At 45.7% G+C, this 22,341-nt stretch overlaps 1 protein-coding gene across 3 annotated transcripts in view; it reads left to right on the plus strand.

Annotated features, from left to right (window-relative positions):
• The first annotated feature begins 674 nt into the window (after nucleotides 1-674).
• Nucleotides 675-22,341, plus strand: part of prdm15 (PR domain containing 15) — a 65,238-nt gene continuing 43,571 nt past the window's right edge. For all 3 annotated transcript variants that reach the window (XM_080203406.1, XM_080203407.1, XM_080203408.1), the window contains exons 1-5: nucleotides 675-787; nucleotides 16,389-16,431; nucleotides 19,246-19,339; nucleotides 20,594-20,747; nucleotides 22,159-22,311. In XM_080203406.1, coding sequence (XP_080059532.1) covers nucleotides 16,395-16,431; nucleotides 19,246-19,339; nucleotides 20,594-20,747; nucleotides 22,159-22,311 — 438 coding nt within the window. In that variant the 5' untranslated portion in view covers nucleotides 675-787; nucleotides 16,389-16,394. The remainder of the gene's footprint in view (nucleotides 788-16,388; nucleotides 16,432-19,245; nucleotides 19,340-20,593; nucleotides 20,748-22,158; nucleotides 22,312-22,341) is intronic.

Genomic DNA, 22,341 nt, shown 5'->3' on the forward strand with positions numbered 1-22,341 from the left:
GGAATTCCCTGCCAGTGAAGCAACTGAGGCTACCTCATTGAATGTTTTTAAGGATGGATAGATTTTTGTACGATAAGTGTATTAAGGGTTATGGAAAGCGGGTCAGTTAGTGGAGCTGAGTCCACAAAAAGATCGGCCATGATCTTATTGAACGGCGGAGCAGGCTCGAGGGGCCAGATGGCCTACCCTTGCTCTTAGTTCTTATGGTTTTACAGGGGCGGGGACCTGGGCTCGATTCCCGGCTTGGGTCACTGTCTGTGTGGAGTCTGCACGTTCTCCCTGTGTCTGTGTGGGTTTCCTCCGGTTTCCTCCCACAGTCTGAAAGACGTGCTGGTTAGGGTACACAGGCCATGCTAAATTCTCCCTCAGTGTACCCTAACAGTCGCCAGAGTGTGGATTTTCACGGTAGCTTCATTGCAGTGTTAATGCAAGCCTACTTGTGACAATAATAAATAAAAATACCTAGCTCCTGTCAGAGTAAAGATGGTTGTGGGCAGAGGGTGTGAAGGGAGTTGTAGTCCGCTGCTGCCCTCCGCTCTGTCTGGCTGCATTGACAGGGGGCGAATGAAAGACTACAAGTCCCAGTAGGCAGTGAGGGGGTGACGAGGGGAGGGGGGGTGCAGGAGCAGGAGGAGGCGGCCCGGACTCCGCTCCTGCGCAATTGGGAGCGGCCGGGAACCCGGAGTGAGGATTCGCCGAGACTCGAACCTGCAAAGTAATCAGAGAGAGAGAAAAAGCGGGGGGCAAAACCCGGCGCGGCCCGGCTCGGCCCGGGCCCCGGAGGGAGGTATGTGCCGCAGCCCCTTCAGTGTGAGCAGAGGGGGCCGGGCGGGGAGGACAGAGAGGACTCGGCGGGGAAGGGATCGCGGAAGCACGGCCAGCCCGCCGGCCGGCCAGAGGTGGCAATTGTTGCGGGCTGGTTACATTGGGGAAGGTTACAGCCGGATCGATACAATGTTTCCATTCCCGGCCGCCATTCCGCCTGTTCTTTGTTACAATGTTGCACATGGATCGCTCTTAAAACCCGGCTCGATACAGGCAGCGGCCGCATGGAGCGGCACAGCCAGCCTGGCTAACCTTAACCAGCCACACACACATCCACAGCAAATACACCCAGACACAGCAAATATACCCAGACCCAGCAGCATGGAGCCAACCTGGCTAACCAGACACACACAGATATCCACAACAAATACACCCAGACACAGCTAATACATTCACGCACAGCAAATATACCCCTATACAACAACACTGAGCCAGCCTGGCTAACCCTAACCAGACATACATATCCACAGCAAATACACCCCCACGCAGCAACATGGAGCCAGCCTGGCTAACCCTAACCAGACACACACAGATATCCACAACAAATACACCCAGACACAGCAAATATATCCCTACACAGCAGCACTGAGCCAGCTTGGCTAACCCTAACCAGACACACACCAATAGCAAGTACACCCAGACCCAGCAAATACACCCCCAGACAGCAACATGGAGCCAGCCTGGCTAACCCTAACCAGACACACGCACACATATCCACAGCAAATACACCCAGACACATCAAGTACACTCAGACACAGCAGTATGGAGCCAGCCTGGCTAACCCTAACCATACACATAGATATCCACAACAAATACACTCAGTCTCAGCAGCACCGAGCCAGCTTGGTTAACCCTAACCAGACACACACACATATCCACAGCAAATACACCCAGACACAGCAGCATGGAGGCAGCCTGGCTAACCCTAACCAGAGACACAGATATCCATGGCAAATACACCCTGACACAGCAACGTGGAGCAGCACAGCCAGCCTGGCTAACCCTAACCAGATACACAGATATCCACAGCAAATACACCCAGACCCAGCGGCATGGAGCCAGCCTGGCTAATCCTAACCAGACACAGACACACACACATACACATCCACAGCAAATACAGCAGCTCCCATTCAGCCCTGCTCTCAGAGAGAAAGCAGCAGTGATCTCATCATCATCATGAACAATATCTCAGTTCTGCAACATTATATTATCAAACACACTGCTTTTCCCATAACAATAATGAACAATATCCCAGCTCTACCACATTTTAATACTATAATAATAATGGGCAATATCTCAGCTCTGCAACATTCTAACATCCCATTAAGAGTTATTTTTGCACCTAATTTGGATTTCCCATCTCCATCAAATTTCTTGCATCAGCAAAATCCATCTTAATTTGAAAAGAAACTTTATTTTTGTCTGCCATTGTTTGCAATCTTACAGATTGCAGCAGTGCGTATATTTTCAACTTTGGGAGGGGAAGGAGGTAGGAGAGTGTGTGAGTAATAATGGACAATATCTCAGCTCCACATTTATTATCAAACACATTGCTTTCCCCACAATAATAATGGTCAGTATCTGAGTTCCACAACATTTATCAGAGACACTGCTTTTCCCATCAAGAGTTATTTTTGCAGCAAATTGGAATTTCCCCATCTCCAACAAATTCCTTGCATCAACAAAATCCAGCGTATTTTTTTTAAACTTTATTTTTGGTTTGTCGGTGTTTTCAATCTTTCAGATTGCAGCAGTGTCTGTACTTTCTTCAAAGGAGGAGTTGGGGAGATAGGCGGTTGTGTGAAATACTGTACACGATGTGGGAAGTGTTGACATGAGCTGCTGGAGAGGGAAGGAGCTGTGCTCACAATTAGGCTGAAAGGCCTGGACAGTATTGGAGGTGACATTGTTGGGTCTGGTCATCTTAGAGTCATCGAATCCTGCAGTGCAGAAGGAGGCCATTCGGCCTATCGAGTCTGCACAGATCACAATTCCAACCAGACCCTATCCCCGTAATTTCATGCATTTACCCTAGCTAGTCCCCCTGACACGAAGGAGTAATTTTGCATGGTCAACCCACACATCTTTGGAGTGTGGGAGGAAACCCGAGCACCCGGAGAAAACCCACGGCAGACACGGGGACAATGTGCAAACTCCACACGGACAGTCGCCCAAGCTGGGAATCGAACCCGGGTTCCTGGCGCTGTGAGGCAGCTTTGCTAACCACTGTGTCACCGTGCGGCCCCTTAAAGAACTGAGGCATCACGTAAACCCATTGAAATTTGAAGCGGTGTGATTATTTTTCCTCAGCGAGATCTCTTGAGAGGATGGAGGTTCAGTTGGGTCTCAACCAGGCTGTGGGACCCCTGGCAAATATCATCAAGCCTTTTTATCTAGGCCTCTGTCTTTTTGCTAGGAGTTATTCATTAAATCAAAGCTATTTTTGTCATTCCCTAATAAAGCCCGAATAAAGTAATTTTTTTTAGACAGTGAGAATAGGGTTTGCAACTTCAATGATGTCAGTGTAGATAGATTCAGGGCTGTTGTGTGCTGCAGTGTTGCTTATCCTTGCTTCCTGCAGTATTGGAATCAGGAAACTTCTCTTAACCTGTCTGGTGCAACTCATTCACGCAGACTTTAGTAGTGCAAGCTATTGTGACGCTTCGAAATATGAGCCGATGTGTCCTTAAATATATGTGGGTCAGTGCAGACCCGATGGGCCGAATGGCCTCCCTCTGCATGGCAGGGAGTCTACGATTCTATGAAAGTGACTTGACCTTTGCAACAACACAAGCTGCACCTGGAATTATAGGTCGGAGGTGACGTTGGCCAACTTGAATTCTGGTGAAGGGATGGTGTGGGACCACCTGAAGGGGGTAGTCTCCCATCAGGCTTTGTACTCAACTTTTAAATGCGCACGTGGTTCTTTTGGATTATTTGGGAAGTTATCAAACCTTTCAAAACAAAAATATGTAACTTTTTTTCAATGTTTTCTGAAATGTGGACAGCGCTGGCAAAGCCAGCAAATGTTCTCATAAGAACATAAGAAGAAATAAGAAATAGGAGCAGGAGTAGGCCATCTAGCCCCTCGAGCCTGCGCCGTCATTCAATAAGATCATGGCTGATCTGTCGTGTCTCAGTTCCACATTCCCGCCCTCTCCCCATAACCCTTAATCCCCTTGCCTATCAAAAACCTATCAACCCGCGTCTTAAATATATTTAGCGAGGTAGCCTCCACCACTTCAACGGGCAGAGAATTCCAGAGATTCACCACCGTTTGAGTGAAGAAGTTCCTCCTCAACTCTGTTCTAAACCGCCCCCTCTTTATCTTGAGGCTGTGCCCTGTAGTCCTACTGTCCTTTCTGAGCGGGAAGAGCCTCTCCACCTCTATCCTATCCATCCCATTCATCCTCTTATACGTCTCAATGAGATCTCCCCTCATTCTTCTAAACTCTAACGAGTACAAGCCTAGTTTATTCAGCCTCTCCTCATAGTTCAGCCCCCTCAACTCCAGTATCAGCCTAGTAAACCTCTTCTGCACTCCCTCCAAGGCCAAAATATCCTTGCGTAAGTGCGGCGACCAAAACTGCACACAGTACTCCAGCTGCGGCCTCACCAGTGCCCTATACAGCTGCAGCAAGACCTCCCTACTTTTATATTCAATCCCCCTCGCTATGAAGGCCAGCATCCCATTCGCCTTCCTGACCACCTGCTGCACCTGCAGGCTGGGTTTTTGTGACTCATGCACAAGGACCCCGAGGTCCCTCTGCACCGTCGCATGCTGCAGTTTTTCGCCATGTAAGTAATAGTCCTTCCTACCATTATTCCTACCAAAGTGGACAACCTCACATTTACCAACATTAAATTCTATTTGCCATTTCCTGGCCCATTCACCCAGCCTACCTAGATCCTTCTGCAGACTCTCCACACCCTCCACACAATTTGCCATTCCACCAATCTTGGTGTCATCAGCAAATTTCGACACCCTACACTCGGTTCCCTCCTCCAGATCATCTATATAAATGGTAAATAGCTGAGGCCCCAGCACCGACCCCTGGGGCACTCCACTAGTCACCAACCGCCAATCCGAATAGCACCCATTGACCCCCACTCTCTGCCTCCTATTTGACAGCCAATCCCCTATCCACGCTAACACCCTACCCCCAACTCCATGCCCCCTGACCTTCTGTAATAACCTCTTGTGAGGCACCTTGTCAAACGCCTTCTGAAAATCAAGAAACACCACATCCACCGGCTCTCCTCTATCCACCGCCCTAGGGACATCCTCATAGAACTCCAATAAATTCGTCAGACATGACTTCCCCTTAACGAAACCGCGCTGCGTCTGCTCTATCAAACAATTCCCCTCAAGATGCCTCGCTATTTTCTCCTTGATCAAGGACTCTCCATCTTTACTTGCCCTTGAACTGAGTGGCTTGCTCTGCCATTTTGGAGGGTATGGCCACATTATTGTGGATCTGGAGGTACAATATAGGCCAGACCAGGTAAAGGGTGCAAATTAAAAAAGTAAACTTAAAGTTTATTTATTAGTCACAAGTAAGGCTTATATTAACACTGCAATGAAGTTACTGTGAAATTCCCCTAGTTGCCACACTCCAGCGCCTGTTCGGGTCCACATGCCTAGGCAGCACATCTCTCAGACTGTGGGAGGAAATCGGAGCACCCAGAGGAAACCCATGCAGATACAGGGACAACGTGCAAACTTCACATAGTGTAGAGGAAGCATATTTGACGTGAAATGTTAACTGTGTTTCTCTTAAGCCAATGCTGCCAACATCAGCTGACTTTTCCCAGAACTTCCAGAGGGTGGCACAGTGGTTAGCACTGCTGTCTCTCAGCACCAGGGATCCAGGTTCAATTCCTGGCTTGGGTCACAGTCTGCGGAGTCTGCACGTTTTGCCCATGTCTGCACGAGTTACCTCCGGGTGCTGCGGTTTCCTCCCACAGTCCAAAGGTGCGCAAGTTAGGTGAATTAGCCGTGATAAATGTGCAGTTCCCTCTTGAATGCCTTCACCACACTCTCTGGCAGTGCATTCCAGATCATAAGAAATAGGAGCAGGAGTTTAATACGGAAAAGTGTGAGGTGATTCACTTTGGTAAGAATAACAGGAGTACAGAATATAGGGCCAATGGAAGGATTCTTAGTAGTGTTGACGAGCAGAAAGATCTCGGGGTACATGTGCATAGCTCCCTGAAAGTTGGCACCCAGGTTGTTAAGAAAGCGTACGGTGTGTTAGCTTTTATTGGTAGAGGGATTGAATTTCGGAGCCGTGAGGTCATGTTACAACTGTACAGAACTCTGGTGCGGCCGCACTTGGAGTATTGCGTACAGTTCTGGTCGCTGCATTGTAAGAAAGATGTGGAGGCATTGGAAAGGGTGCAGAGGAGGTTTACCAGGATGTTGCCTGGTATGGTGGGAAGGTCTTATGAGGAAAGGCTGAGGGGCTTGAGGTTATTTTCATTGGAGAGAAGAAGGTTACGAGGTGACCTGATTGAGGCATACAAGATGATCAAAGGATTGGATAGGGTGGACAGTGAGAACCTTTTACCTCGGATGGTGATGGCTAACACAAGGGGACATAGCTTTAAATTAAGGGGTGGTAATTATAGGATGGATGTCAGAGGTAGGTTCTTTACTCAGAGGGTAGTAAGGGCGTGGAATGCCCTGCCTGCAGCAGTTGTGGACTCGCCAACTTTAAGGGCGGTCAAATGGTCAGCGGATAGGCATATGGATAACATGGGAATAGTTTAGGTTAGAGGGTTATTAGATTGGTTCCACTGGTCGGCGCAACATCGAGGGCTGAAGGGCCTGTACTGCGCTGTAATGTTCTATGTTCTATCTAGCCCTTTGAGCCTGCCCCGCCATTCAATAAGATCATGGCTGATCTGAAGTGGATCAGTTCCACTTTCCCGCTCTCTCCCCATAACCCTTAATTCTCTTGTCAGTCAAAAACCTATCTACCCGTGACTTAAATATATTTATGTTCTTATGTTCTTGAATGCGTCTTATCAGGTCACTCTCAATCTTCTCTCCAAGGAGATCAGTCCCAATTTCTCTAACCTATCCACCTAACTGAAGCTCCTCACCCCTAAAACCATTCTCTAATGCCTTCATGTCCTTTCTAAAGTGTGGTGCCTAGAAGTGAATACAGTACTCCGGGTGAGGCTAATCCTGTGTTTAATACAAGTTTAACATAATGTTTGCCCCAGTCAATAACTCGTGCACATATACCCCCAGGTTGCTCTGCTCCTGCACCCCCATTTAAAATTATACCTGTATCTTGTATTGTCCCGTTCTTTCTACCGTAACCAATCACTTCACACTCAGCATTAAGTTCCATCTGCCACTTTTCCAGCAATGTCTTTGTCTTTCTGAAGTTTTGCACTATTCTCCTCATACTTCACAATATTTACAAGATCTGGATGGTCTGCAAGTTTAGAAATTGTGACTTGTACATATGAAGGTCTAGGCCATTGGTACACATAAGCGAGAGCAGGGTTTTCAACATTGATGCCTATGGAACCTCTCTGTAAACCTTCCTCCAGTCTGAAAAACAGCTGTTTACGCTGCTTAATTTCTTGTTACTCAACCAGTTTCATGTCTTTGTGGCTACTGTGCCTTTTATTCCATAGCTCTTTGCTCACAACCAATTTATCGGATGCCTTCTGGAAGTCCATGTACACCACATCAACAGCCTTACCCATATTCACCCTCTTTGTTACTTCATTAAAAAATGCAAGCAAGTGAGTTAAACATGATTTGCCCCTAACAAATCCGTGCTGGCTTTCTTTAATTAGCCCACCTTTGTCCAAATGTTCAAATTTTGTCCCAAATTATTGCTTCTAATAGCTTCCTCACAATGAAGTTAAACTGACTGAACTGCAGTTGCTGGGTTTATCTTTGATAAATTGTCCTGAATAAGGGTATAAAATTTACAATTCCCCAGTCCACTGGAGCCATTCCTGAGTCAAAGAAGATTCATTGGATGTTCGAACATGCTCAAATGGCTTAATGGCTGACTCCTGTTTAGAGTCATAGGGCGGGATTTTCCAGCTGCGTTTGCCCCAAAACCAGAAAATCCTGCCCGGGGTCAACGGACCTTTCCGTGGTCTGCCCGAATCGAAGCAGATGGAATGGGAAAATTCGCCACTTGTAGTCATAGAGCAATACAGCACAGAAGCAGACCCTTCTAGCTAGTCCTAGTTGCCCGCATTTGGCCCATATCCCTGTAATCCTTTCCTGTCCATGCATCTCTATCAAACATCACTTCGATCTTCATTGCGCCATGGTCAATAATCCCAACTTAAGAACATGAGAACTAGGAACATCTGGCCCCTCGAGCCTGCACTGCCATTCAGTAAGATCATGGCTGATCTTTTTGTGGCCTCCGCTCCACTTAGTTGCCCACTCACCATAACCCTTAATTCCTATGCTGTTCAAAGATCTATCTATCTTTGCTTTAAAAACATTCAACAAGGTAGCCTCAATTGCTTCATTGGGCAGGGAATTCCACAGTTTCACAACCCGATCTTGTTTGATAATAGTCCTGTGAAGTGTCCGGGCATGTTTTTACTAAGTTAAAGGCATAATAAAAAATTAAAGTCGTTGTTGTTCTAACCTTCATAAATGTATTGGATGTGGTATTCTGAGAACAAGTCTATGTGTAGACTGAAGAATGTAGGAAATCACTTCATGTCATACTAATGAAACATGAGACATGCCTTCGTAAATTAGTGCAGACCGTGCACTAAATATCTTAAAAGGGATATAGGATTCAGAATGTGGAACCTTTATGTTACTGGAAATTTGAAATGAAGGCAGTAAATGCTGCAAGTTTTCAGAATAGTCTCCTGATGATTTGAAAGAGAAAGTAAGTTTACCATTTCTTACTTACAATGCATCCCACGTTGTCCAAAATGGGGGAAATCGTTCCAGGAGACTGTGCCTTAATCCCTGTCGCTAAAGGGTAATGGGGCAGCACCGTATCACAGTGGTTAGTACAGCTGCCTCACAGCGCCAGGGCCCTGGGTTCGATTCCCGGCTTGGGTCACTGTCTGTGCAGAGTTTGCACATCCTCCCAGTGTCTGCATGGGTTTCCTCCAGGTGCACTGGTTTCCTTCCACACTTTGAAAGATGTACTGGTTAGGTTCATTGACCCGAACGGGCGCTGGAGTGTGGTGACTCGGAAAATTTCACAGTAACTTCATTGCAGTATTAATGTAAGCTACTCATGACTAATAAATTACCTTAAATAAATGATCTTAATGATTTAACTGGTAACCCACTGAGTTAGAGCAATACTCTTTTTAGGCTCAAATTGCACCACAATAGATGATCAAATTTGAATTTGGCTTCATTAAGATTGTCCTGTAGCAGGCATTAGTAAGCTGAAAACATTTAATGGATAGAGTTTTCTCTCTCTCTGCCTCTTCTCAAGTTTTCCCTAATATCCTGACTTTGTATAATCACGAGTGGAGTCACATTACCAATTTTTAAAAATTCATTCATAGAATATGGAATATCACTGACTAGGGCAGCATTTATTGCCCATCTCTAATTGCCACTGAGAAGGTGAGGGTTTGTTGAACCACTGCAGCCTATGTAATGTAGGTATAACCACAGTGCTGTTAGGGAGGGAGGTCAGAATTTTGACCCAGTGATGGCAAAGGAACATGATAAATTTCCAAGCCAGGATGGTGAGTTCCTTGGAGGGATGGTGGCTGTGTTCCCAGGTATCTGCTGCTCTTGCCCTTCTAGGTGGTAGTAGTTGTGTGTTTGGAAGCTGCTGCCAAAGGAACCTTGGAATGTTCCTGCAGTGCATCTTGTAGATGGTGCACAATAATGCCACTGTTCATCGATGGTGGAGGGCATGAAAATTTAGGGATGGGGATGCTAAGGGAAGTAGGCTGTTTGGTCTTGATTGGTGTCAAGCTTCTTGAATATTATTGGAGCTGTGCTCATCCATGCAAGTGAAGAGTATTCCATCACACTCTGGACTGAGTGCTTTCTGGACATTGAGGGGATGGACGCTGCATAATTCTTGGCCTCTGACCTGCTTTGGTAATCACAGTATTTATATGGCTAGTCCAGTTCATTTCCTGGTCATTGACATCCTCCAGGAATTTGATAGCGGGAGACACAGCAATGGTAATGCGATTGAATGCCAAGGGGCAATGGTTAGATCCTCTCTTGTTGGAGATGGTCATTGCCTGGCACTTGTGTGGCATGAATATTACTTGCCACTTGTCAACCCAAGCCTGGATATTGTCCAAGTCTTGTTGCATTTGAACATGGACTGCTTCAGTATCCGAGGAGTTGTGAATAGTGCTGAACATTGTACAATCATCAGTGAACATCCCTACTTCTGCCCTTATGATGGAAGGAAGGTCATTGTTGAAGCAGCTGAAGATTGTTGGGCCTCCACCCTGAGGGACTCCTGCAGTGATGTCCTGGAGCTGAAATGATCGATTTCCAACAACTACAACCACTTTCATTTGTGCCAAGCATGACTCTAACCAGCAGAGAGATTTCTCCCCGATTCCCATTGACTTCAGTTTTGCTAGGGTTCTTCGATGCCATGCTCAGTTAAATACTGTTTTGATGTCAAGGGCAGTCATTCTCGCCTCTGATGTTCAGCCCTTTTGTCCATATTTAAACCAAGGCTGTAATGAGGTCAGGAGCTGAGTGACCCTGGCAGAATCCAAATTGAGTATCGGTGAGCAGGTTATTGCTAAGCAAATGCTGCTTGAAACCACCGTTGAACCCCTACCATCTCTTTACTGATGGAATGGTATTTGGCTGAATTGGATTTGTCTACAGGACATACACCTGGACCATTTTCCACACTGCAACTAGATGCCACTGTTGTAGCTGTATTGGAACAGTTTTGGCCAGGCATGTTGCAATTATAACTACATCCTCCTGAAGTGCCTCCATACAGGGTAATGTCCAGCAGTTACCAGCTTCTGCAGAACGCACAAATTAAAAGGAGCAGGAGATGTACCAGACAAACAGTTCTTCTATCAGTCAGACAATATTTTTCTGACCACTTGCTGCAGACGTTTCCTGTGGTTTTCATTTGCTGTTTATACTCCCTTTCGCTCCTGAAAACAAAAACTTGTATTTGAGCCATGACCACTCGTTTCCCAAGTAATTATTCTTTCTGAGGTTCAAAAAATGCAAGGTGGTGCATTTTGGCAGTTCTAATGCAGACAGGAAATTTACAGTAAATGGCAGAACTCTTAATAGTATTGATAGGCAGAGGGATCTGGGTGTAGAGGTACACAGGTCACTGAAAGTGGCAATGCAGGTGGAGAAGGTAGTCAAGAAGGCATACGGCATGCTTGCCTTCATCAGCCAGGGCATTGAGTTTAAAAATTAGCAAGTCGTGTTGCAGATTTAATGAACCTTAGTTAGGCCGCACTTGGAATATAGTGTCCAATTCTGGTCGCCACACTACTAGAAGGACGTGGAGGCTTTGGAGAGGGCGCAGAAAAGATTTACCAGGATGTTGCCATATGGAGGGCTTTAGCTTTGAGGAGAGGTTGGAGAAACTTAGTTTTCTCACTGGAGCGACGGACATTGAGGGACGACCTGATAGAAGTCTACAAGATTACAAGGGGCTTGGACAGAGTGGGTAATCAGAAGCTTTTCCCCAGGGTGAAAGAGTCAATTACTTGGGGGCATAGCTTTAAGGGGTAAGAGACAAGATTTAAAGGAGATGTACAAGGCAAGTTTTTTACACAGAGGGTGGTGAGTGCCTGCAGCACGCTGCCGGGAGAGGTAGTGGAAGCAGATACAATAGTGACTTTTAAGGGGTGTATTGACAAATACATGAATAGGATGGGAATAGAGGGATATGGTCCCTGAAAGAGGAGAGAGTTTTAGTTCAGATGAACAGCATGGTCGGTGCAGGCTTGGAGGGCTGAAGGGCCTGTTCCTGTGCTGTAATTTTCTTTGTTCTAGAGTTATATTTCATGGATTTATTGAGGATAGCATGATAGCCCTACTCACTTCTATCTTGCAGCTCCTGCAAGGCTAAAGACAAAGCTGTGAGGGAGTTTAGCACTGAGTCAGAACCGGAACCTTGCTGGCTTTCTGTGTGAGGCCCATCTAATCAGTGACTAAACCTGTCGAGCTACTGACCGTACGAGGGATGGAGAAAGGAGCATACCTGAGGTCCAAGAGTATGAAACTAGCAACCTGAGCTCGGTCTTGCATCCTTTGGCTAACCATGGGCTGTTTTCCCAGTGAAGCGAAAAATAAAAGCCTTCAATGCCAAAAAACTGGACTAGAAATGAATAATTGACTGATGGAGGACCTCAGTGCTTTTGACAGCTGCTGACCTGTTTATTTGCAGCTTTCATTTTGTTTGATTTTTCAGAATATCAGCATCATTTACACCTACAGAGTGTATTTATTCTGTGTTTGAGCTGCCTGATGTCAGCCATGGATGAGTACATTGAGAGCACTCTCGCCACAGAGTAAACAGGCAGTGGTGTTGTTGAATGCTTATCTGGAAATGTGAACACAAAATCTGGACTGGCTCCCCGGTACAGTACTGAGGTTATATTTCATGGATTTGTTGACGGTAGCATGATAGAGGAAGGAGCATACCTGAGGCCCAAGAAGGATTTGCTCAGTTTTCCAACTTCATCAAATTTTCATCCATCTGCCATGAGATTTTGTGGTTTCTGTCTATATTTGCAGGCTAACACCATTTCTAATGTGTCATTTATGCTGCTATCAAGCAAGTTTTATGGAGATCCATCAAAGATGCCAAAAGACAGTACCGGACCACACTAGAGTTCCAGGCTAGCCATACAGACTCCCACCGTAAATGGCAAGGTCTGCAAGACATAACAGGCTACAAGATGAGGGCACGTAGAATCGTTGGCAGCAATGCACCCCTCCCTGCACCCGATGAACTGAATGCATTCTATGCTCATTTTGAGCAAGAGGCCAGTGAGAGCATGCCCTCCACCCTGGAAGCCTCGGATGAACCTGTATCCAAGGTCACCGTCGCCTTCTCAAAAGTCAACTCACGGAAAGCAGCTGGCCCGGATGGGGTACCTGGACATGCACTCACATCCCGCAGACCAGCTGACGGGGGTATTCACAGACATCTTTAACCTCTCTTTATACCAAGCTGAGGTCCCTGCCGGCTTCAAGAAGATGACTATCATCCTAGTACCAAAGAAAAGCCAGGCAGTGTGCCTTAATAACTACCGTCCAGGTTCTCTGACATCCATCATTATGAAGTGTTTTGAAAGCTAGTCATGGCACGAATCAATTCTGGCCTCCCAGATTGCCTGAATCCATTACAGTTCGCCTATCATCACAACAGGACCTGCCATCTCCCTGGCCCTACACTCAACCTTGGAACACCTAGATAACAAAGACACCTATGTCAGTCTCCTATTTATTGACTACAGTTCTGCCTTCAACACCATTATTCCTATAAAAATCATCTCCAAATTCTGTGGCCTGGGCCTCAGCTGCTCCCTCTGCAACTGGATCTAAGACTTCCTAACCCACAGACTGCAATCAGTAAGGATAGGCAACAACATCTCCTCCACCATCATTCTCAACATCGGTGCCCCACAAGGCTGTGTTTTCAGCTCCTGACTAAAATCCTTATACATCTATAACTGTGTGGCCAAATTCCTCTCCAGCTTGACTTTTTTCAAGTTTGCTGAAGACGCCACCATAGTGGGTGGGATCTCAAACAATAACGAGACAGAGTACATAGAACATAGAACATTACAGCGCAGTACAGGCCCTTCGGCCTTCGATGTTGCACCGACCAGCGGAACCAATCTAATGACCCTCTAACCTAAACTATTCCCATGTTATCCATATGCCTATCCACTGACCATTTGAACGCCCTTAAAGTTGGCGAGTCCACAACTGCTGCAGGCAGGGCATTCCACGCCCTTACTACCCTCTGAGTAAAGAACCTACCTCTGACATCCGTCCTATATCTATCACCCCTTAATTTAGAGCTATGTCCCCTCATCTTAGCCATCACCATCCGAGGAAAAAGGCTCTCACTGTCCACCCTATCCAATCCTCTGATCATCTTGTATGCCTCAAGTAGGTCACCTCATAACTTTCTTCTCTCTATTGAAAATAACCTCAAGCCCCTCAGCCTTTCCTCATAAGACCTTCCCACCATACCAGGCAACATCCTGTTAAACCTCCTCTGCACCCTTTCCAGTGCCTCCACATCTTTCTTGTAATGCAGCGACCAGAACTGTACGCAATACTCCAAGTGCGGCCGCGCCAGAGTTTTGTACAGTTGTAACATGACCTCACGGCTCCGAAATTCAATCCCTCTACCAATAAAAGCTAACACACCGTACGCCTTCTTAACAACCTTATCAACCTGGGTGCCAACTTTCAGGGAGCTATGCACGTGTACCCTGAGACCTCTCTGCTCGTCAACACTACTAAGAGTCCTTCCATTAGCCCTATATTCTGTACTCCTGTTACTCTTACCAAAGTGAATCACCTCACACTTTTCCGTATTAAACTCCATTTGCCACCTCTCGTTACAGCTCTGCAGCTTATCTATGTCCCTCTGCAAACTATAACATCCATCCTCACTGCCTACAACTCCTCCGACTTTGGTGTCGTCAGCAAATTTACTAATCCATCCTTCTACACCCTCATCTAGGTCATTTATAAAAATGACAAACAGCAGTGGCCCCAAAACAGATCCTTGAGGTACACCACTTGTAACTGAACTCCAGGTTGAATATTTCCCATCAACCACTACCCTCTGTCTTCTATCAGCTAGTACAGGAAGGAGATAGAGATTCTGATGAACTGGTGCGGCGACAATAATCTCTCCCTCAATGTCAACAAAATGAAGGAGATAGTCATTGACTTCAGGATGCATAAAGGAGAACGTGCCCCTCTCTACTCAATGGGGACAAAGTGACAAATTGTTGAGCGCTTCAGCTTTCTAGGTGTCGAGATCACCAACAACCTGTCCTGGTCCCTCTGTACAAACACTATAGTAAAGAAAGCCCACCAACGCCTGTACTTTCTCAGGAGGCTAAGGAAATTTGCATGTCCACTATGACTCACCAACTTTTACAGATGCATCTCGGAAAACATTCTTTCTGACTGTATCATAGCTTGGTATAGCTCCTGCTCTGTCCAAGACCGCAAAAAACTACAAAGGGTTGTGAACGAAGCTCAGCCCATCATGTAAACCCAACCTCCCACCCATTGACTCTGTGACTGTAACACTACATTCTGCACTCTCTTCTTCTCTGTGGACAGTATGTTTTGTGTGTAGTGCAATCAAGAAACAATACTTTTCACTGTATCATGTAACAATAATAAATCAAATCAAGTTTTCAGCAGTTGTAGCACCATTTTCTTTGTGCGGATAACATCCTTTGATTTTTAGAATACAGAATTAGAAGATTACAATTAGAAGAATGAGGGGAGATCCTATAGAAACATGTAAGATTATGAAGGGAATAGATAAGATAGAAGCAGTGAGGTTGTTTCCACTGGCAGGTGAAATTAGAACTAGGAGAAACAGGTTGAGGAGGAACTTCTTCATCCAAAGGGTTGTGAATCTGTGGAATTCCCTGCCCAGTGAAGCAGTTAAGGCTACCTCGCTGAATTTGATTTGATTTGACTTATTATTGTCACATGTATTACGGTGAAAAGTGTTGTTTATTGTGCGCTATATAGACAAAGCATACTGTTCATAGAGAAGGAAATGAGAGAGCGCAGAATGCAGTGTTACAGTTATAGCTAGGGTGTGGAGAAAGATCAACTTAATCCAAGGTGCGTCCATACAAAAGTCTGATGGCATCAGGGAAGAAGCTGCTCTTGAGTCGGTTGGTATGTGACCTCAGACTTTTGTTTCGTTTTCCCGTTGGAAGAAGGTGGAAGAGAGAATGCCTGGGCTGTATGAGATCCTTAATTATGCTGGCTGCTTTTCTGAAGCAGCGGGAAGTGTAGACAGAGTCAATGGATTTTGAACAGTAAAGGAATTAAGTGTTATGGCGTTTGGGCAGCTAAGTGAAGCTGAGTCTACAAAAAGATCAACCATGATTTTGTTGAATGGCGGAGCATGATTGAGAGACCAGCTGGCCTATTCCTGCTCCTAATTCTTATGTTCTTATGAATTCCAGAATTGCAGTTTGCTAAGAATTACCAGTGCTTGATAATTGCAGGTCATCTCCAAAAGTGTGCAAGCCTTAACAGGACAGAGGTGCACCAGGAGCGTGCAAGTATGTGAAGGGTCACAGGAGTGGTCTGTCAGATTGTGGCACTATTTCCAGGGGCACAACAACAGAGTTGGGATCGGCGGGGAGGTTTGTAAAACCACACTGACAGGGATTGCATGTGATATTAGGAATGGTGGTGTCAGTGTTTGGAGGCACTGCCCAACCTGATATTTGTGGGGCCCTGGGGATGTCTTGGTATTTATGAAGGTTCCATACACGCAGAAATTTGAAAATAAAACATTGCCTTGGATAACTCTTGTGTTCTTAAATTTTTGTTCCCACAGATCTAGATGGCAGGCGATGGTACAGATGAGAGATTGTTTGTCTGTAAGTATTGGAACATTTGTGCATGAATATGCAAAAAAAAATACTTTTGCCAAGTAAATATGTAAAATTTTGTTTGCTGAATGTCCTGGCAGACACATTTGGAATAATCTGCACAGACTAAAATGTTACAATTTAGTGGATGAGATAACCAAGTCCCACAGTTTATTCCCACTGTCCCATTAGCATTTTCAGGCTTCCTCCGAGCACAGGGCCTGGGATTGGGAGAGATGCTTACTTCATCTGTAATGTGGGACTTCTGCAAGTCACAGAATTGTTTTGGTGCAGGAGGAGGTAATCCCGGCTACTTTGTAGAGAACCTACAGTGCAGAAGAGGCCACTTGGTCCATCAAGTCTGCACTGACTCTCCGAAAGAGCATCTTAACCAGCCTCTCTTCTCACCTTATCCCTGTAACCCTTTACATTTCCCTTGGTTAATCCCCCTAACCTACACCATCTTGGGACCCTAAGGGACAGTTTAGCGTGGTCAATCTACATTACCTGCACGTCTTGGGAGGGTCGGAGGAAACCCACGCAGACACAGGGACAATGTGCAGACTCCGCACAGACAGTGACCCGAGGCCTGAATTGAACCCGGGTCCCTTCAGTCGTGAGGTAGCAGTGCTAACCACTGTGTCACCATGCCGGCAACCCTATGAGTGAGCAGTTCACCTAGTGGCATTCTGCTGCCTCCTCCTCCTAACCCTGCAGACTGTTCCTTTTCAAATAGCAGTGTAGTTCTATTTTGAATGCCTCGATTCAATCTGCCTTGACCACACTCTCAGGCAGTGCATTCCAGACCTGAGCCACTTGCTGCGTGAAAATGTTTTCTCCCGTGTCGCTTTTTCCTCCTTTTGCCAATTATTTTAAACCTGTGCCCTCTCCTAGACGATCCACTCAGGACTGGGAAGAGATTCTCCCCAGCCACTCCATCCAGACCCTAACCTCACCATTGTTTCTGGGTGCTATTCAGGCAGTATTTGAAAAAAACCATCACATAAAAAAAAACTGCAGAAAGCTTGTTGAAGCAGAGGTTTAGATCACAGTTCACTCCGATAGGTTTTATCTTCTGATGCAAGGGTAAAAGGTCCTTCAGTCCACTGACTGAGTTGTGTTGAGGGAGGTGATGGGTAGGAGAGAGCTGAAAAATATACTCCCGTATCATTTGATCCCTTTAGCCCCAAGAGCTAAACTAATTCCTTCTTGAAAATATACAATGTTTACGCTTCAACTGCTTTCTGTGGTCGAGAATTCCACAGGCTCACCATCCTCTGGGTGAGGAATTATCTCCTCATCTCAGTTCTAAAAGGTTTACCCCTTATCTTCACACTGTGATCACTGGTTCTGGACTCCCCCACTATTATAATATATCAGTTTCTATGAGATCCCCCTTCATTTTTCCAAACTCTAGCGAATATAACTCTAACTGACTCAATCTTTCCTCATATGTCGGTCCCGCCATCCCGGGAACCAGTCTGGTTCACTGCACTCCCTCCATTGCAAGAATATGCTTCCTCAAACAAGGAGGCCAAAACTGCACACGCTATTCCAGGTGTGGTCTCAGCTAGGCCATGTATCCCTGCTCCTGTACTCAAATCCTTTTGCTATAAAAGTCAACGTACTATTTGCCACCTTCACTGTCTGCTGAGCCTACCGGCTTACTTTCAGTGACTGATGTACTTGGACACCAAAATCTCGTTGCCCTTCCCTTTCTTAATGTAAAGCCTTCCTGCTTTTACTACCAAAGTGGATAATCTTGCATTCATCCACATTAGACTGCACCTGCCATGCATTTACCCACTCACTCACCCTGTCCAAATCAGACTGAAGTGCAACTTGTCCAGATCACAGAGTTAACGTTTAGAGTTGAATATGACTATTCTTCAGAACTGGCGTAGACTTTTGAAGAAGGATCACATTATTTTTAATTGTTTAATGGGATGTGGGTATCACTGACTAGGCTAGCATTTATTGTCCATCCCTAATTGTCCTTGAGAAGGTGATGGTGAGCTTGAGGACTTAATCCTGTCCCTCCATAGGTGCTACCAGACCTGCTGAGTATTTCCATATAATCTACACATCTTGGGGCACAAAGAGGCAGTTTAATGTGGCCAATCCACCTTTTTGATACTTTATTTCAGATTTGCTGCATTTTGCAGATAAATAAAATTACAACCATAAGGTGTGTGGGGGCAGCACAGTGGTTAGCACTGCTGCCTCATAGCTTCAGGGACCCAGGTTCAATTCAGCCTCAGGTCACTGTCTGTGCAGAGTCTGCACATTCTCCCCATGTCTGTGTGGGTTTCCTTTGGGTGCTCCGGCTCCCTGCCACTATCCAACAATGTGCAGATTGGGTGGACTGGCCATGCTAAATTGCTCCTTAGTGTCCCAAGATGTGTACGTTAGATGGATTAGCCATGGTAAATGAGTGGGGTCATGGGTGGGGCGAAGGCCTGGGTAAGATACTCTGTCAGAGAGTTGGTGCAGACTCAATGGGTTGAATGTCCTGCTGCATTGTAGAGATTCTAAGAGCCCAAGTAGGAAAGTGATGGTTGCTGCAAAGGAGTCATTGGCGTTGAGCCGACTGTAACTCGTTGCTGATGATTCCGCTTGGGGGTTTACAGCTGGTGTCTCACTCCTGTCCGGTTTGATCCATCGGTACCCTGTGTGTATCAGGGCTAGGGTGGTGGGGGTTGGTGGGGGAGAGGGTCTCCTCACTGATCAGTATTGTTGAGGAATTTGCTGGCAAGATTGACTTCAAACTGTGGTATGGATGAGCGAATATTCAGAAAACATTGTCACTTCCTTTATTGGCAGGGTGTGATGACTGTGGGGAGTACCATGACTCGGAGTGTCCAGAGATTGGACCTTTGGTGACAGTCAGCGATTCTTTCGTTTTGAGTCGAGCGCGGTAAGAAACTTCGGGGAATTTGCGAAATGGAGAAAGAAATGGCAAATGTCTGCTTTGAAAATAAATGTCAATCTTTCTCCTCATTTATTCCATGCTTTTAAATTTTTGAATTTTGGAAGATATTTTTTGATCTATAATCAAATGTTTTAATGGAATTTCAATCTGATCACATCTCTACCTTGTCCTAGTTTTTCATTCTGTCTTGTTTTATGATTCTGCCTTGGAGTAATGGCAAATCTTGAGGCAACTACTGGGCAGCTATTTTACTGAGAGTTGAGAACCTATACATTCCTTGTTGGCTGGCCTATCAAAAGCCAGGGGCAGATTTATACACCATAACCCAACGGACTTATAGATTTTGTTTGCCAGCAGAGAAAATGTTAAGATACTTAGTCAGAGAAATGCTGGAAAATCTCAACAGGTCTTACATGATCTGTGGAGAGAGAGTAGAGCCAACATTTCGAGTCTAGATGAAGGGTCTCTCTCTCTCTCTCTCTATCTCCAGAGATGCTGTCAGACCTGCTGAGATTTTCCAGCATTTTTTGTTTGTGTTTCAGATTCCAGCAGTATTTTGTGTTTATCTTAAGGTACTCAGTCTTGTTCCTTTTGAGCTGGACCACTCCAATATTACTCTAAACACAAGGTTAAACAGAGACCGTGAGACGGTTCAATCGAGTTAATATTTCCACATCTTGGGCTTAATTTTAACCTTACCCCGTGAGAACTGGTGCAGGGATGGGGTTGACATTAGGATGAGTTGACTCACACCAGTCTCCCACGTGGCAACATCTTCACCCACTTTAACATCAGTGGATGTTCCTGTGCAGATAAAGGAGAATCTAATTTAATGGAGAAGCCATGGTGTAATGGTTCAACTCAAGCACATCATGAATCTCTGTGTGGTCTGTGTTGACTCCCCCAGTTAAAATTAACCACCCTACGTTTGTGGCCTTCAGAGCCAGAGATGCTGAAGAAATGTGACTTATTTAAAACACACTGCAGACAAAAATGACCAATCATAGAATCTTACAGTGCAGAAGGAGGCCATTTGGCCCATCAAGACTGCACTGACCACAATCCCACCCAGGCCCTATCCCCATAACTCCACTTACCTTTCGCTAGTCCCCCTGACACTGAGGGGCAATTTTTTTTAGGATGGCCGATTTACCTCAGACTTGTTTTTTTTCTGCTCAGTGGTGAGAAGCCGATTTTTTTTTGTGCGATGACAAAGGTTGTAACTTTCCTCTTGTTTAGGTCTTCCCTGCCATCCAGTTTGGAGATCAGACTGCTGGAAGATGGAAGCGAAGGGGTCTTTGCATTGTCTCCCCTGGTAAAACGCACGCAGTTTGGACCGTTTGAAGCCAAAAGGGTGCCCCAGTTGGAAAAGGAAGTTGCGTTTCCTCTGAAGGTAAGTTTGAACCTGGGATCTGCTCCGCCGCTGGCTCTTCGAGTTTGTTCAGTGAGTGATGCTTCAGGGTTTATTTCCCGGTCTGTGATGAGTTTATTAATCGTAGCTGTAGGGGGCACTGCCGTCGTCCTGTAGCCTGGGAGAAAATAAGAACTTGAGTTTCACAACTTCGGTTCAGGATGTCCCAAAGCATCCCCTTCAGGGGAGGCAATGGCCTAGTGGTATTATTGCTAGAAAATTAAACCAGAAACTCAGCTAATGTTCTGGGGACCCAGGTTCGGATTTCACCACGGCAGATGGTGGAATTTGAATTCAGTAAAAATATCTGGAGTTATGAATCTACCGATGACCATGAAACCATTGTCGATTGTTGGAAAGCCCATTTGGTTCATTAATGTCCTTCAGGGAAGGAAATCTGCCACCCTTACCTGGTCTGAATAAAGAAAAAGAAAATTACAGCACAGGATCAGGCCCTTCGGCCTCCCAAACCTGCACTGACCATGCTGCCCGACTGTACTAAAACACGCTGTCCTTTCAGAGACAAAATCCTTCTATTCCCATCCTATTCATGTATTTGTCAACTCACCCCTTAAAAGTCACTATCGTATCTGCTTCCAGCAGCACCCCCGGCAGTGAGTTTTAATCACCTACCACCTTTGTGTAAAAAAACACACCTTCTCCTTTAAACTTTTTCCTTCGCATCTTAAACCTATGCCCTCTAATACTTGACTCTTCCATCCTGGGAAAAAGCTCCTGACTACGTGCGTCTCCAGAGCCACAGCAATGTGGTTGACTCTCAACTGCCCTTGGGCAACTAGAGATGGGCAATAAATGCTGGCCCAGCCAGTGATGCCCATGTCCCACAAATTAATTTTAAAAAAAAATCACCACCGGTTTCAATGACATTCCCCCCTCATCTTTCTAAACTCCATCGAATACAGATTCGGAGTCCTCAAACACTCTTCGTGCATCAAGCCTTTCATATTTGGTTCTAAAGGACTGTCCCTTTACTCTGAGGCTGTGCCCTTGGACCCTAGTCTGTCCTACTAATGAAAATATTGTCCCCATGTCCACTCTATCCAGGCCTTTCAGTGTTCTGTAAGTTTCAATGCGATCCCCTCCCCCCATCCTTCTAAACTCCATCGAGTACAGACCCAGAGTCCTCTGACACTCCTCATGTATCAAAGCCTTTCATCCCCGGGATCATTCTCGTGAACCTACGCTGGACCCCCTCCAAGGCCAGCACATCCTTCCTTAAATACAGGGCCCAAAATTTAGCAATTTCTAAATTTTAGAAACATTTAGAATATTCTAAATCTTTGTAAGGCTTCAGCTTCCCTGCTGTATTAAGTGCTGTTTTGAGAGTTGTATTTCTGATAATCTCTCGGTGTTTTTAATTGGATGGACAAAGGTTTTCCAGAAAGATGGACCTGATGTTTGCTTTGACACTGCGAATGAAGAGGACTGCAATTGGATGACATTTGTGAGACCGGCAACAGATTATCTACATCAAAATCTCACGGCCTATCAGCATAGCCACGATGTTTACTTCAGCACGTTACAGGTACAGAGATGGCCAGTAATCCTCAGTGTC

This window comes from Carcharhinus amblyrhynchos, chromosome 15 (assembly GCF_965287045.1).
Source record: "Carcharhinus amblyrhynchos chromosome 15, sCarAmb.v2.hapA, whole genome shotgun sequence".
Classification (NCBI taxonomy): domain Eukaryota; kingdom Metazoa; phylum Chordata; class Chondrichthyes; order Carcharhiniformes; family Carcharhinidae; genus Carcharhinus; species Carcharhinus amblyrhynchos.